The sequence below is a fragment of the Pituophis catenifer genome, unplaced genomic scaffold (genome assembly GCF_029215685.1).
Source record: "Pituophis catenifer annectens isolate HBS135680 unplaced genomic scaffold, rPitCat1.0.hap2 SCAF_1, whole genome shotgun sequence".
NCBI classification, from domain to species: Eukaryota; Metazoa; Chordata; class Lepidosauria; order Squamata; family Colubridae; genus Pituophis; species Pituophis catenifer.
Window position 1 is genome coordinate 217,112,749 of NW_027256881.1, and position 17,340 is coordinate 217,130,088.

Consider the following 17,340-nt stretch of genomic DNA (forward strand, 5'->3'; position numbering starts at 1 on the left):
CACTTTTTTTTTAAATCCAGAAAATCTCATTGCTACCTATTAGTCAAGGTGAATTTTTAGTATTGAGAATACCATGTTGGGGAGAAACTCATAGTTTCTGTGTGTTTTAGAATCCAGGTGAGCTAGCCAGATGTAGAGGTACCCTCTGTATTGGTTCTAACCCCCTTCTGATCCTTTGAAGCACAATTTGGATTAAAAAAAATCTTCAGGACGTGACTATGAATACTGTATACCAAGTATCCCACAAGAGTTACACTGGCATCGTTGACTGTTATCTTTTCAACATCTGCCTAGACTCCATTTGGATAGTTAGTGACCTATGGACTTGGCAATACATTAATAAGTAATAAGTTCTGCCACTTAAGTTGCATTTTTAATGCTTGCTCCCTACCTTTAATAAAAGATATTCAGAGAATTAAATATCTCATGGTGTTATTGTAGTACACCACCATTAGGCACCTTTGTATCTCAGCAGTTATAAAAGTTAAATGTTAAGTTTTATTATCTCTGATCTAGTATAAATGCGACATAAGTCCTTGTGCTGTAGCATCCACAGACATGGAGCTAGTTTATAAAATATGTTTAGTTTTTCTCTTTCCTTTTTTTTGCTTTGGAGAAGGCTGGAAATTTGGCCCTGGTCAAGGGCGTATTTTCATCGCAGGTCCTCTTTCTGTTGAGTTAATGAATTCAATAAATTTCAAGAGTAGATGTATGGGAGAACCTATGCTTTATTCTGTAGAAGCTCGGCTAGATTGTCTTTGCCATCAACAGTCACTCACTTCTTTGTCATCACACTTTGCCAAGCTCCGGGCAAAAGGTGTGACGCATTTTAAGGTGGCCTTGCCATGGTCTCGTATCCTGCCAGAAATGAAGGCTCAAAAGCCCAACAAGAGAAACGTGGAATGCTACCAACAACTTCTCACAACTCTCAAATCTGCTGATCTTAAGCCAGTTTTGATTCTGCATCAACATGGTTTGCCGAAATCTTTAGGCGCCCGGCTTGGATCTACCACTTTTGCCAATCTTTTTGCTGAATATGCAGACTTTTCATTTAGGACTTTTGGTGAATCAGTGGGCACCTGGATCACTTTCAGCCATTTGCCTGAAAATATCAAGGAATTACCTCTTGAGGATCCAAAAGACTTTCCTCTAGAAATGCTAGTTTCAGCACATCAAAAAGCTTATAAAATCTACCATGAAAAGCACTCATTTAAAGGTAAGTTGGAATGAATGAATCGATGAATGAATTGCAGTTTTGGACAACGTGAATTTTAGAGATTGGAACATAGAGTAAGTGAGTGCAATGCTTAATGAGCTAATACCACATATTCTAGGAAGTATCACAAGGTGTTTTAAGACTAGCAGAGTAATCTTAAGGGTGAACATTTTTTCAAAGAGAATTTTATCAGTCTTAATTCAGTTGAATTCCTGACTTCTTATTGTGCCTTTCTTAAATATAAGCTGCTTGTTTTCTTCTATTATCTCAAATCCATCAAAGCCAAATGCATCTTCCCATTTCCTATCCACAGGCACAGACACAAGCATGCATCCTGCTTCTTTTTGAATAGTTCATTAGTCATTCATTCATTCATTCATTCATTCATTCTCTAGTACTGCCAAATCCTCAAGGCTTACCTGAAGACTCCTAACTACTTAAATACTGGTTCTTTCTTTCCATTCATTTTTCTCCTTGGATTCTTTTAACAATGTATTTTTTCCCTAATTTTCAGATGGAAAAGTATCTATTTCCTTGGACTTTAGTGATAATCAGCTGGTTTTTCCAGAATCATTCATATCTTCAGTTTGGGTAATGTGTTTAATTTTCTTGGAATCAGATTAGTCTCCAACTTGTAGCTGGAAAAAAAAAGAATTCTACCTTGCAAAACATGATACAGAATTTCCTAAAGCAAATGCAGCCCATTAGCAGTTTAATGAAGCAGTTCTTGTAGCCTGTTTGAGATTGTCCAACATCTGGCAAGCTGAAGATCCTGTTGGAAAAGAATATAGCACAAAACATTTTGTACTGTACCTGTTGTCTTTATGGAATTCACAGCAATTAGTTACCATGGCCAGTAGCCTAGCTAATCTCAAAAGGGAATATGACACATAGAAATAAGCCCATGAAATGGCTGTTAGTTATAATGACACCATGGGAATACCAACCTTTGAAGCCTGGCCATTGGGGAGTAGAAGAGGACTTTTCCATTGAGGTTAACTGAGAAATCTTCCTAAATCTGCAAGTGAGCTATTTTAGGAAGCAAGATGTGGATCAGATGAATCTAACAAGACTTTAATATTCTCAGAATATCTTCAGAAGTGATCTGATTTATTTTTTTATCCAACTGAATGCATGTGCCTTTTTTGGTCTCCATGGGGAACTGCAATTGATCACTGTCTTCAAAGCTGAAAATTATATCCCATAGAAATAATGCTAGAATCGGTGGTGTCAAACTGGTGGCCCAAGGGCCAGATGCGTCATGCATAGGCCACGCCCACCCCAGCTACACAAAGGGAAATGTTGCAAAATGTCATGAGACCGCGAGTTTGACACCCATATGTTTATTTATTTATTTATTTATTAATCAAATTTCTATACCGCCCTACTCCCGAAGGACTCAGGGCGGTGAACAGCCAAGATAAAATACAGACAATACAAATATTAAAAATCCCTTAAAATTATTAAATATTTCGGCCGAAACACAGATTAAAACACCCAATTTATAAAATCACGAATTCAAAAATTTAAAATTTAAGAATTTAAAAGAGGGGAGTTAGGCCAGGCCAGCTTGCTGAAATAGAAAAGTTTTGAGAGCACGGCGAAACGTGCGCAGGTCCGGGATCTTCCGTATCTCTGGGGGGAGCTCGTTCCAGATGGTAGGTGCCCCCACAGAGAAGGCTCTCCCCCTGGGGGCCGCCAGTCGACACTGGCCGACGGCACCCTGAGGAGCCCCTCTCTATGGGAGCGTACTGGTCGGTGAGAGGCTATTGGTAGCAGAAGGCGGTCTCGTAGATACCCCGGTCTGATGCCATGGAGCGCTCTAAAGGTGGCTATGTTAGGTGGTGGCTAGGCCTATAGCTAGATTCAGCATAGCCACACCATAGTGCAACCTCTGTATACCTTCCTAGTAAAGAAAAGCCCCCCTTAAAAAGGAACTTGACTGCTGGTGGGTTGTGTTTGTGTCCATATAGTTCTCTTCCGTCACTTGTTCTGGAATGTCTTCTCTACTTCCTAGCACAGGTGTGTCAAACTTGCAGCCCATGGGCCAGATACGTCATGCACCGGCCACGCCCAAACCCGGTTTAGCGAAGAGTGTAAAGTCATGAAATGTCACATGACGTCGCCGTGACAACACGAGTTTGACACTCCTGTCCTGGCGGCAAATCTTTGTGTTCTTGTCACTCAATTGCATTGAATAATTTAAGCATTTAAATAATAACGCTTCTGCTTTTTTTGAAAAAAAGGCAAAGGTCTTCAAGTTAATAAATAAAATAAAGTTAATATCCTATGCCCGTGATGGTGAACCTATGTCACACGTGCCACAGGTGGCACACCGAGCCATATCTGTGGACCTGCGAGTATTGCCCTAGGTCAGCTCCAGCACGCATGTGTGCACCGGCCAGCTGATTTTCGGGCCTTCCGGGTCCACCGGAAGTCAGGAAACGGGCCATTTCCGGCCTCCAGAGGGCCTCCGGGGGGGATGAGGAAGGCCGTTTTCGCCCTTTCCAGGCTCCAAGAAAGCCTCTGGAGCCTGGGGAGGGCAAAAAATGGGCTTACCAGGCCCACCGTGCCATCGTGTGCCAAAAGCAGGGGTCTCACGGTGGGGTCGCATGTGCATGCACTGAGGGCGGGGCACATTGAATTATGGGTGTGGGCATGTGCGCGTGTGACGCCGCTGCACTCCCCCCGCATTTGGCACACAACGGCAAAAAGGTTAGCCATTACTGTCCTATGCTTTAGAAAATGTACCTGTTTGCTGATGTACTTTGCTGTATGCAGACATAACTTTGATATATTTTATTCAAGATTTGCAAATGGTGATTTCTCTGCTTTTGCAGTAATTTTTTTTCCACCTTTACATTTGGAGGATGTATAGTGGGAATAGATCTTTGAGATTTTGTGTTTTGTATAATTTCACATTATGGATTTTTCTCAGATTTGCATTAAAATGCAAGAGAAGCTAATCCATTTTTAAAATCTGAAAATCGGGCATCACCGTGCTAAAATAATTCTGCTTCATAATTCGTTCTCTTTGTATAATGCTGTTATGTTCCTTCAGACCAGCCAGCCATCAAAGTATAAATGGGTGTTTTAAAAATAAACCTCGTTCCAAAATATAATATAAAAGGAGCATTGAGGGAGGAGGTGTGGATTAACAGTCAGCAGCGTCAGAATCTATGTGTGTCACATGCACCAAAACGGGGCTAGCCATGCCTCCCATTTTGATCCTGTAGGCACCTCCCTTGGCAGATATCCCTGATTATCCTGATGAATGTTCTTTCAGAAGTATAACTGCAGAAATGGTTGCAGATATTTATGGCCTCTCCATAACAAGGTTCTATTTCATTTTAGGGCTCTATAGATTTTCTGTCCCTCAGCCTACGGTACAACTGTAAGACCGAAGCGAGTATTGAAAAGATGCTCAGTGAAATCAAGGTAATTCAGATCAATTGCACCAATTTACTTTGTGGTATTCTGCAAACTGTTTCTTGAATGGCCTTGCTGATATTAATGCAAACTTTTTGCAGTCTTCCTCAATTCAGTGTTTTTCCGATGTCTTGAACTATCGACCTTTCTCCAAAGGTTCTGTAATCAAACACATCTGGGTGGGATACGTTGCCTATCTAGGGAAACCTTAACTAAATTTCCCTAAATTAATGTGAATGCAATTTGGTGCTAAGCTGGCTGTTCATTTCCAAAGCAGATATGCTGCAATTAATTTTACAGAATGTTCACTTAGAAACAAGCCACAGAATTTGCCTGAACCTTGCACACCGCTCAATTCTCTATGTATTTATTTGCAAATAAGACCTGTGTTTATTGGGTTTGTTCAACTGAATAGAAAAATAGAAGGCTATAGCCTTCATCTAACTGGGTAATAAATCCAGTATGTGTGTTCTGATATTCTATCCTCCAAATCTTTCCTTTTGATCAATATCCATTTTGGTTCAGACTACCTATTTTTTTTAAGCATGCATGAGAATAGATGGAGGCGGGGCCAGTCAGAGGTGGTATTTACTGGTTCCCCGAACTACTCAAAATTTCTGCTACCGGTTCTCCAGAACTGGTCAGAACCTGCTGAATACCACCTCTGAATTACTCCCTATAAAAAAGGCAACATTGCTTTTCCTAAGAGCTGTAGAAAGGTTTGGTAAATGCTGGTGATTAATGATGTATGAATAAAACTCTCCCACAACATCTTTCCTCACCCTGAGTTTTCCTGCTATGTTTGGTCAAAATCCTCAGACAGCACATCAGAATGGCCCTTAATTGAAAATGCCTTCCCATTTAGACTAAGTGCAACATTAAAGACTCATTCTCTGCCTCCCGAGTCCCAGCTGATCGGAGAAAATGGGGATTTTGCAGTAATCTTCCCCTGCCATGCCCACCAAGCCATGCCACACCCACCCACCAAGCCATGCCACACCCACCAAGCCATGCCCACAGAATCAGTAGTAAAAAAAATTGAATCCCACCACTGGAGTAATTCTCCCTTAAGTAAGATTTGACTGATCGATTGTCAAGTCATTCAATTCCTAACAAACACACAGATTTTCTCCAAGATGATCTTGACTCTCACTTAAGACTAGCACATGTCATAACTTAATATATTTTGGTTTCAGCATCTCATACATGATAAGGATGTTCTACTCTTTACTCTAAACTTCTCTGGATGTTCTTCTGTTGAAGAAAACCTACCTACAACAATGGCTTCCATTTTCAGTGGTATGTTTCTTGTGTGGGAACTAGGACAAGCGGTGCTTTTGTGTAGCTTAGACGCATATGGATTAGGAAGCAAGAAAAATACAGCAATTTTCCTCCTGCACTACTGCCTGTGGGAATGCTATTTATTTCCATGGGAAGGGGGAAATCAAATGGATACTAGAGGTTGAGAGCAATAACTTCACATTAGAGGATAACCTTGTTATATAAGCTGCAAATTAAGCAGTTTCTCTTGAGTGTGATGGAGGATATTGCACTTGGCAGAATGTTTTAGACCTGTCTTGCTAAAGAGCTGATATGCCTAAGAAGGGCCAGTAGTCAAACCGAAAGTTCTTACTTATTCTTGTTTTTCTATTCATTGCATTGAATCTGTTCTCTATTTTCCAACCATACATGAAGCCGAAGCACAGGTGAAAGGCTACGATGTGAACTCCTTCTTAGAGAACTTAGCCGTTCCAAAAGCAAGGTATGAAATATTTTTTTTTCTTATGTGTGATTAAATAAATAAAGTGCATGGTTTTTTTTGACAGTCCTTATATGCCTCTTTTATAATAAATATTTGGTAAGTGCAAGCATTTTGGTCAGCACTTAAATACCGTGTTTCCCCGAAAATAAGACCCTGTCTTATATTTTTTTGAACCCTGAAATAAGCGCTTGGCCTTATTGCCATGTGCTCAAAAAGCCTGATTCGGCTTATTATCAGGGGATGTCTTATTTTGGGGGAAACAGGGTAATGCCATTGCAGTAAATCAAAAATATATTTCGTGTTAGCTTCAGAAATCCCGTGCTTGACCAAAACTGTGTTTTTGACTTCAGGGGTGCTGTATATGTGGCCATATAGTTTTAGCCCAACTGTTCTAAACTTCAAATGTTTTGGGAGAGCAATCTGGCAGTTCAAGAGAGGGCAAACACTGTATTGCCTAAACGCATTACCGCTATTCTTAACTTCATGCAAAATATTCCGACGATGGTTTGGTTGCTTTGAAAATAAGGAACCCTGGGATCCAGCCAGGAATTCTTAAAGCCCTGGCATAGCTCTTTCCCCAAAGTTTTGGGGAAACTTTGCTTTAAGCCATAGCTCTTTCCCCAAAGTTTTGACTACTGCCCTCTGCTTTCCTCCTAAAGTACCCCTGGATCATCAGATCATGAGAAGTCAGTCCTACAACTGGCTGCTGTGCATTGTTTGACTACCTTGATAACTGACTGTCTGATAAACACTGTTTGCTCTCAAGCTCTTCAGATTAACATTTTTATTGAGTTATAAAGTATTATAAAAGACAAAATACAAAAATAAATAGAAAAGCAGGGAGGGGGAAAGGGGGAGGAGAAGTGAAGAAAGATAAGAATTTCTTTTCTTATCTTTCCTCACTTCTCTTCCCCCTTTTCCCCCTTTCTTTTTTTTTTTTTAAGAAAAAGAAGCATTGACTTCCGACTCTCTCTGTTACAGTAAAATAAGGGATTAACATCAAATTGCAACTTTTTGCTATTTCATAATCATATGAACAAGCCATTTCTATAAAGATCTATCAGTCTAATCAGTAAAACCCAAAGTCAGATTTTCATTCTTTTCCACATCAAGCGGAACTCTTATTCATGCTGCTCTCATAAAATGGCTTCACCTAGTATATTAATTAGATCAAGAGATATTAACTAGATCAAGAGAAGAGATTGCTGACATTTTGCCCAGTTCTGAAATAGTTCCTTTCATCAACGGCGTGTTGGTGGTGTATACAAGTAGTCCTCGACTTACAACAGTTCATTTAGTGACCGTTCAAAGTTGCAACGGCACTGAAAAAAGTGACTTGTAACCATTTTTCACACTTAGTGACCGTTGCAGTATCCCCATGGTCACCTGATCTACATTCAGATGCTTTGCAATTGACTCACATTTATGACGGTTGCTGATAAGCAAAGTGAAGGGGGAAACCAAATTCACTTAACCGTGTTACTCATTTAAAGAACCACAGTTGCCTCACTTAATGAAGTTGGCGAGAAAAGTCGTAAAATGGGGCAAAACTCACTTGACAAATTTCTCACTTAGCAACATAAATTTTGGGCTCAATTGTGATTGTAAATCAAGAACTTCCTGTACACTCTCCTTCCCAATCTGGTGCGTACATCACCAACATAGTTGATTTTCAGATGGGCTGGATCAGCTCTCTTGATGCCCTGGAGCTGAATATCAAAATCTTTGGAGGGATTCAGATTCAGATGCAGGTTTTTTTTTATCATGTATGTGTGTATGCGTACATATACATACATATACACATATACATGAACACATTCCCACGTGCAGACAAAATATTAGCCAATATGGCTTGAACTTTATAATATCTCTCTTACCAATGAAGAGATGACTCATTGGGCCAGCCAACAGACTTTCTACATTTTAGTCTGATTTACGGAGGCAAAACTAGACTAGTCATCAGAATAACCAACATGCATCATATTGTTGGGCACAAATTCCACCCTTGGCGTACATGGGTGTAATGTCATGACGCATGTACAAAAAGGCAGGTATCACAACCGCCAATTCAACATTTGCTTTGAATTTCTATATTCGTGGTGGGTTTTATGAAAATCTATACACTAAAGATTGTGTAAAACCCTGGATGATTCGCCCAACAAATATAATGGTTTTCACATCAAGTTTGCATAACATAATCTGTATTTTGAAATTACTTGCCAAAATTTCATTTGAATGATTTGAATGAATTCATTTGAACGAGTCATGATAAAAAGTGCAGTTATTGATATAGTCACATTTTTTTAAAGCTCCCACAAGGATCCAGCTGTTCAACCAAAGCAGAAGGAAGACTCTACACGAGCTGGGACTCCGCTTTCAAACTATCAAAAGACTTGGGGAAAATTTGCTAACCAAACTGAGCTGGAAAGAGATTCTTTTTTGGCAGATACGTTTCCCAGTGGTTTTCTCTGGGGTACATCAACAGCATCCTTTAATGTTGAAGGAGCCTGGGCAGAAGATGGGAAAGGAGAGAGTATCTGGGATCGATATGGACATCAAGGCCAAATCCATAAGAATCAAACCGCTGACGTTGCCTGTGATAGTTACCGCAAGGCCGAATATGATATTTATCTGCTTAGAGGCCTTCAGCCCAAGATCTACAAATTTTCTATATCATGGTCTAGGATTTTTGCCAATGGGGACAACAGCAGCCTGAACCCTCAAGGAGTGAATTACTACAACAAACTCATTGACAACTTGCTGGATTCTGGCATTGAACCCATGGTGACCTTGTTCCACTGGGACCTTCCTCAAGTGCTGCAGGACTTTGGTGGTTGGCAGAATGAAAGTATCATTGATGCTTTTGTCAACTACGCAGCTTTCTGCTTTGCCACTTTTGGAGATCGCGTCAAGCTCTGGATTACCTTCCATGAACCCTGGGTCATTAGCTATGCTGGCTATGGTACAGGGCAGCATCCTCCAGGAATCGTCAGTCCAGGCATGGCATCCTATCAGGTACCAGAAGCAATAAAACTTGCCCTTACTTAAAGGTTGAAGGACAAGAGGTCATTGTTAATTGCTACTTAATCTGAATTAATATAAATCACGTATTTAACAGTTTGAAAAGAAGAATGAGAAATCCAAGTCCTGAAGACTAAGAACTGCCAAGCATTTAAGAGAAAAGTGGGCAACCAGTGACCGATAGGTTGCACATGGTACCAACTTCTCCTTCATGGTCCCCAAAACACTCAGAACCCTTCACATATATCTGGAATGGAAAGGGCCAAATTCTTAAACCCGGCTTGGCCTATTGTAACCCATCTGCTTGGCCTATTGTAACCCATCTGCTTGCTATCTGTGCCAAAAATGGGCTGAGAAAAATCCTTAGATTTTTCTTCTCAGAGTATGGTTAAAGGTAAAGATAAAGATTCCCTTCGCACATATGTGCTAGTCATTCCCAAGGGGGCGGTGCTTATCTGCATTTCAAAGCCAAAGAGCCAACACTGTCCGAAGACATCTCCATGGTCATGTGGCTGGCATGACTAAACGCCAAAGGCGCACGGAACACGATTACCTTCCCACCAAAGGTGGTCCCTATTTTTCTACTTGCATTTTTTACGTGCTTTCGAACTGCTATTTTGGCAGAAGCTGGGACAAGTAATGGGAGCTCACCCCATTACACAGCACTAGGGATTCGAACTACTGAACTGTCGACCTTTCGATCGACAAGCTCAGTGTCTTAGCCACTGAGCTACTGTGTCCCTTCATACTTCAGAGTATGGTTAGTCAAGCCTAAATCAGGAGCCTCAATAGATGAACATTAGCACCTGCTGATATAATATCACTTGGATTAGCACTTTTTCGTATTCCTTCTTGTCAGAGATACTACTGTAGCATCTGAATTTGTAACTTTGAATAAAATATTCAGTGGAGTAACGTCTTACTGATTTTATTGTATGTTTCTGTTTTCCAACAGGTGGCTCATATCATCCTCAAGGCACATGCTCGAACTTGGCATGTTTACAACACGCAGTACCGTCCCCGACAGCAAGGGAAGGTTGGCATAGTGTTGAACTCTGATTGGGCTGAACCCCGAAATCCCGGATCTCCCCAGGATTTGAAAGCAGCCGAGCGCTACTTGCAATTCATGTTGGGTTGGTTTGCTCACCCAATATTTATTAATGGTGATTATCCAGAGATCCTGAAAACCCAGATTGCGGAGACAATTAAGCAGTGCTCTGTCGACATTGCCAAGCTCCCCACATTCAACAGCGAGGAGAAGAAGATGGTGCAAGGAACAGCTGACTTCTTTGGCCTTTCTCATTATACTTCTAGACTTGTTGGTGTTTTGGATAATCAAACCTGTAATTCAGATTATGAGACCATTGGGGGCTTTACCCGGCATGTGGATCCTTCTTGGCCGACGACAGCTGCACCTTGGTTGCATGTTGTTCCCTGGGGGTTGAGGAGATTGCTGCATTTTGTGTCTGAAGAATATACAAAGAGCAATATCCCCATATACATCGCGGCAAACGGTGCACCTATTGATGATGGAGCCGATTTGATTAATGATACCACAAGAGTGGATTACTATCGTCTCTATATCAATGAGGCCTTAAAAGGTACAGAAGGTTTTCATGTCGAGTGTTTGAAAGCTTGGTGAATATTTGGCTTTTTCACCAGATGCTAGTTGTTAGTGTCCCATGTATTGTTTATCTATATTGGCCTGATAGGTAAAATTTGCATGTCTTCCTGAGCAATCCAAAGATCAGGGAAGACCTGCAGTCCTTACAGCCTCAAAGATCATCCTGCTGAAACCCATTGGCAATGTAACCATTTTAGGTGCTAGGTTTAACACACCTATTCCATCTCAATCAACTTCACATACCCTCAAAACACGGATAAAAATGATTGAATGTCACTTCATTTCTCCCATGCTTTCAGGAGCCAAATCATTAAAATACATGCAGAGTGTGGCTCCAGTTGCAAAGGTTTTTCCTATAAAACTTCCAAGGGGTATTACTTCACTTTCTAGAGTGACTTGATTTCAATCACTGCTGTGGCCTTCTTCAAGAGAGTGCCTCTTTGCCTCCAACTGAAAACATCAAGACTGGGCACCTTATTTGACTTTTATACTTTGGTGGAAATGTCTTCTGCTCAGAAGATTGCCCCAGTCTAGTGAAATAATCAGTTTGATGACATTGCCCAGAAACGGAGAGCTACTTCATTTCCTAGAGCTGTGCCAGAGAGAAGCATTCCTTCAAGGCTTCATATTGGCCTGTTATTTATCCTGGCTTAAAATATACAAATCTATTGTTTGCCTTCTCATACCAGACCATGAAAGATGGATGGCACTGGCTTGGGGTCTACTACTGAGCTTCAGGTAGCACAAAGGATTGGCAGCCATCACTGGTAAAGCCAATCAATTGATAGAATCAAAGGCCATTTCTCATGCATAGTCTTATGGGTTGGACAGAAAGGCTCAGGGAAGCTTGATGGGTAATGCTGGAATACCTGGCCCCTTGCAATGAAATCCTTGATCAAAGAAGCATCTCTGTCATCTAGTCACTACAGCATAAGTGGAGACTTACACATCCCGATGAATCAGAGACTGCCGACGTAACTGTCAAAAGGCTTTACTTACTTTTTAAAATGTTAGTTCACTTGTCCAGCTGTGAGTTATGTATGATTACAATCAATTATAATGTTTTTAGCTTTTTACCCTGAATTAAGAGGTTTGTTAAGATATCACCCCTTTTTATGCCTTTTGTATGTCAAAAAGGTACAACAAAAAGGGTAGGCTGCAGTTCCTCAAAGTCTTGGGTATAATCCCAGAACTTTTCCAAAACCCGATACCAAAGTATAACTTTTAACAGAGGAGTAGTTGTATTTCAAGCTAAATAAAATTGAATATAGTTTTGGTTCTATAGGGGAAGGAATGGCAGAACCTGGGGGCGGAGATAAAAGGGGGCAGAGATAAAAGGCCTTTGATTGTCTAGAACCATGATGGCGAACCTATGGCACGCGTGCTCAGCTCCGTCCCACCGGAAGATGGCAAATGGGCCATTTCCGGCCTCCGGAGGGCCTCCGGGGGGGTGGGGAAGGCCGTTTTCACCCTCCCCAAGCTCTTAGAAAGGCTCTGGAGCCTGGGGAGAGAGAAAAACAGGCCTACTGGGCCCATTGTGCCATCACATGCACAAGCGTGGGGGTCATGCGTGCATACATGGGGGCGGGCCGCATAGAATTATGGGTGTGGGCACACGTGCGCGTGACTCCCCCCTCCCCTCCCTCCTAGCATGCAATGGCAAAAAGGTTAGCCATCACTGGTCTAGAATGTCTACGTAGCCACAAGTGAATTAAGATCAACCATCTTTGAATTCCATGGACCCTTATCTAACTCCAAGCTGGTGCTCTTACTTGAAAAGATTTCTGTGCATATTTAGCAATAAATCAGTTGAATTGGATCTTTATATGTGGACCTGATCTTTCATGCCTGAGAGGTTGTGATCCTACTGAGAGACCACTTATGGCCTGCACATATTCACATCACTTTTGTGTAGATGAAAGAAGGATAAATTTTTGGTTATTCTGTGTATTTTACAGGACTGAATGAAAAACTAAATAAATTGTTTGTTCTTTGCTCAACAGCTGTAAAGGAAGATGGTGTGGATGTTCGGGCATATATTGCCCGATCATTGATTGATGGCTTCGAAGGCATGTCAGGTTATAGTCAAAAATTTGGCTTCCATAATGTGAATTTTGAAGATGCCAATAGACAAAGGACGCCAAGAAAATCTGCATATTTCTTCTCTTCTGTGATTGAAAATAATGGATTTCCTAATGCAAGCATGATAAAACATACCCAGCCATTCAGAAAGCATTTTTCCATGTTCTCGAGGTTGCCTAATTTGTCAGCATCTGAAGTCCCATCAAAGGCAAAGATAGTTTGGGAAAAGTTTTCTGGTCAGACTGATTTTGAAAGAGACATGTATTTTTATGACACTTTCCCAGAAGATTTTCTGTGGGGTGTTTCCACTTCGGCCTATCAGATTGAAGGAGGCTGGAATGCAGATGGGAAAGGGCCTAGCATATGGGATAACTTTACTCATACGTCGGGAAAAATTAAGAACAATCACACTGGAGATATAGCTTGTGACAGCTACAATAAAGTAGATGAAGATCTTTATTTATTGAAAGCCTTAAAGGTGAACAGTTACCGCTTCTCCTTCTCATGGTCTCGAATTTTTCCAGATGGCAGAAACCAATCTATAAATAGTCATGGGGTTGATTATTACAACCGATTGATCAATGGTTTACTGGCTGCAAATATTACACCAATGGTCACTTTATACCATTGGGATCTGCCTCAAGCTCTCCAAGATATTGGTGGGTGGGAAAACCCTGATCTGATTGAACTGTTTAATAGTTATGCCGACTTCTGTTTTCAGACTTTTGGAGATAGGGTTAAATTCTGGATTACTTTCAACGAACCTGTCATAATTTCATGGTTTGGCTATGACACAGGAGTCCATCCTCCAAATGTAGAAAACAATCCAGGTGATGCCCTCTATGAGGTTGGTCATACAATACTGAAGGCTCATGCCAGGGTATATCATACATATGACCAGAAGTATAGGAAAAGCCAGGAAGGTGTAATTTCCATAAGTCTCAACATTGATTGGGTTGAACCGAAGACACGGAGAAATTCCCGCAATGTAGAAGCAGCAGATCGGTTCCTCCAGTTCACTGCAGGATGGTTTGCACATCCAATTTTTAAAAACGGTGATTATCCAAGTGCCATGAAATGGACAGTAGGAAACAGGACTGATTTACAGAAACTGCCCGTCACCCGCCTTCCAGTTTTCACTGAAGAAGAGAAACAATTTATCCGGGGCACAGCAGATGTCTTCTGCTTAAACTATTATACCGCCAGCTTTATACAGCACAAAACCACCAAGTTGAAACCATTTTCTTATGAAACTGACCAAGAACGAGCCCTGGAGAGAGATTTTTCGTGGCCAACCACAGCCCTGGCAAATACGCCAGCCGTGCCATGGGGGCTCCGGAGGCTCCTCAACTGGATCAAAGAGGAATACGGCAATCTACCTATTTACATTACCGAAAATGGAATCGGAATAAAAGCTAAGTCAGATGTTGATGATACCAAAAGGATATTTTATTATAAAACCCACATTGATGAAGCTTTGAAAGGTAATGAAAATAATAATAATAATAATTTATTAAATTTATATGCTGCCCAACTTCCAATGGCTCTTGATGATGCTTTAAGAATAGCAATTTAACATCTGCTTGTAGGTACCAGATAGGAAGCATGGATACATTTTTGGGTTCAGTGGTTACTGGACCTCCTTGGAAAGTTTAGACTTATCATGGGCATCCTGATCATCTGGTGGCCAAGATGACTGGTCATGGAACATCTACGTTCCAAGAGGGAACCTTGAATACTGTGCACTAATTCAGCTCACCTTTGGCCTCTTCCAAGCAATGAATGCAAGCCCAGAAGCATTCCTGTAAATAATCTAGACTAGAGGCTGTTTTTTTTTTTTTTTTGCTTTAATTTATATGCTGCCCTTCTCCAGAGACTCAGGGCGGCTTATAATGCGTTAAGCAATAGCCTTCATACTTTTGTATATTTATACAAAGTCAGCTTATTGCCCCCACAATCTGGGTCCTCATTTCACCTACCTTTGAAAGACTGGAAGGCTGAATCAACCTGAGCCTGGTGAGATTTGAACTTGCAGTAATTGCAAGCAGCAGATGTCAATAACATCTGTACTATCCACTGTACTATCAGGCTCTTTCGTTTTGCTTTGCTTTAAGCTAGGTATCCATTTAATTTTGCTTTATTAGAAAAACCTAAACAAAAAAAGAGCAAAGCCAAATTTGACACATTGCCTATAGTCATCTTATTACTCAACTAAACTAATCCAAGCTTTAAATAAAGTTGAAAGGAAGCAAAGTACTTAGGACTCAGTGGAATTTAGCACTGGCAAAATATCTTTAGGATTGCACTCTTAGATAAAAATATAAGAATGACTACATTTAAAGTTAATTAAATCAAGCATGCGAACCTAAGCATATATTCCTGACAGTAAATGCTATTGACCATGTAGGAATTCAGGATAAAAGTATGCAGAGTTGTATCAGTCATCATTTTAAATACAATAAGTCTTAATGAACTTTTCAATTACTTTTACATCTGAAAAATCATTGTTTTCTGGAATGGCCACTGAGTTTTAGTAATGCTTTCTTAGAGGAAATTTCTCACCTAGCCTGTAAGATTTTGTCTCCTGCAAATGAAGTTATTTCTTCAGAGTTCAAAGGGATTTCCTCCCAGAAAAAAACATGTAAGATTGTAGCCTTGTCCAACAGAACTTCTGGCCAGTAGTTCGTAGTGTTATAGATCCAGCATGTCTGAAGAACCAAGTTCAGAAAGGCTGCATTTGTATTCTTAGTGTCATGGATCTTGAAATCTGGGAATAAATCCATTAAATGTACATAAGACTGTAGGTTGAAGGACAATTTACAGTACTTCCAGCTATTCCTAAGATTGCTACCTACACTTACACATAAGTCAACATGAGCAAATCATCAAGTCTTTTCCTTGTTTCTTAACTTTATTTTCTTTTTTAGCATTACAGTAAACGTATCCAATACAAAAACAGTCTTGATTTTTCTGTTGTTGTTGTTGTTTTTTTAGCCTACAAACTGGATGGAGTAAATCTTCGAGGGTTTTTTGCTTGGTCACTTATGGATAATTTTGAATGGCTGCATGGTTACGAGCCAAGATTTGGCCTGCATCAGGTTGATTTTGAAAATCCAAACAGGCCTAGAACCCCTAAGGAGTCTGCTATATATTATTCAGAAATCATACGTAACAACGGATTCCCGCTGTCAAAAGACGATGAGTTCCTTTATGGAGAATTTCCCAAGAACTTCTATTGGAGTGTGGCCACAGCAGCATATCAGGTTATAAAAAGAAACATGCCTTGATGTAGAACTTTATGAAGAAAATTGTGGAAATTGTTGACAGATTTGTTAGATCTGGCCTGAATAGCCACTGGATAGACTGTTAGAATGCTTGTATGAAGTGGTGGTAGTGGAAAATTAGGGGATTCACCAACTAGACTACCATGGAAGAGGCTTGTGTGGCGGAAAAGCTTGTGAGATTACAGACTGGGGTTAGAAGGGTGAAGAGGAACTGGACAGTATGGCAAAGGAATGAGATTGGCAGAGAGCAATATAGACCAGGGGTATCAAACTCGGGGCCTGCGGGCCGGATGCGTTACACACTAGCCACGCCCATCCCCAGTTTAGTGAAGGGGGAAAAAGTCGCTATATGTCACGTGACGACAATGTGACACTGCGAGTTTGATACCCCTTGAAATAATAAGTTTCAAGATTTACTTGCATTTTTGGATGCCAGGTAGCTGGGAGACTTGGACTCAGGGTGCTATTACTAAATGCCAAATCTTGTTATAATAAGGCCTTAATCCTCTGCTATATGGAAAGGAAGTCTGTATGTAGGCCTGTATGTATAACTGTATCCTAATTTGGAGATATTCATATTTCAAAAGCTATAAGTCTAAGGAAGGGCCAGAGTAGAGCAATGATCCCCTTGGCTATGATCAGATGCTCTGCTTTGCTAGCGGTACTGCTTGTTTATCACCCAACATGCTGGCCAGCAGTGTCCTTATCTGAGCTGCTGGATTTGATAATTTGACAGGGATTGGATTCCCCATCTGGTCGTGCTGGGGAACTTCAGAATCCATTCACTGTGAGAGTGGGACTGGTTGAGAAATTCATGGACTACGTGGTAGAGATTGGCTTCTCCCAAGTGGTAATTGGTGTAACTGTATGCTGGTTCTAGGATGCCTGGACTACTCTTTTTTCTAAATTAGTCTTTATCTTG

The 17,340-nt window shown here is 40.8% G+C and overlaps 1 protein-coding gene across 1 annotated transcript in view; it reads left to right on the forward strand.

Annotated features, from left to right (window-relative positions):
- Positions 1–218: 218 nt before the first annotated feature.
- LCT (lactase) overlaps positions 219–17,340 on the forward strand; it is a 32,154-nt gene continuing 15,032 nt past the window's right edge. The window contains exons 1-10 of the mRNA XM_070934371.1: positions 219–308; positions 517–1,216; positions 1,731–1,807; positions 4,571–4,654; positions 5,842–5,944; positions 6,341–6,407; positions 8,717–9,422; positions 10,384–11,029; positions 13,056–14,618; positions 16,129–16,397. Of these exons, the coding sequence (XP_070790472.1) occupies positions 219–308; positions 517–1,216; positions 1,731–1,807; positions 4,571–4,654; positions 5,842–5,944; positions 6,341–6,407; positions 8,717–9,422; positions 10,384–11,029; positions 13,056–14,618; positions 16,129–16,397 (4,305 nt within the window). The remainder of the gene's footprint in view (positions 309–516; positions 1,217–1,730; positions 1,808–4,570; positions 4,655–5,841; positions 5,945–6,340; positions 6,408–8,716; positions 9,423–10,383; positions 11,030–13,055; positions 14,619–16,128; positions 16,398–17,340) is intronic.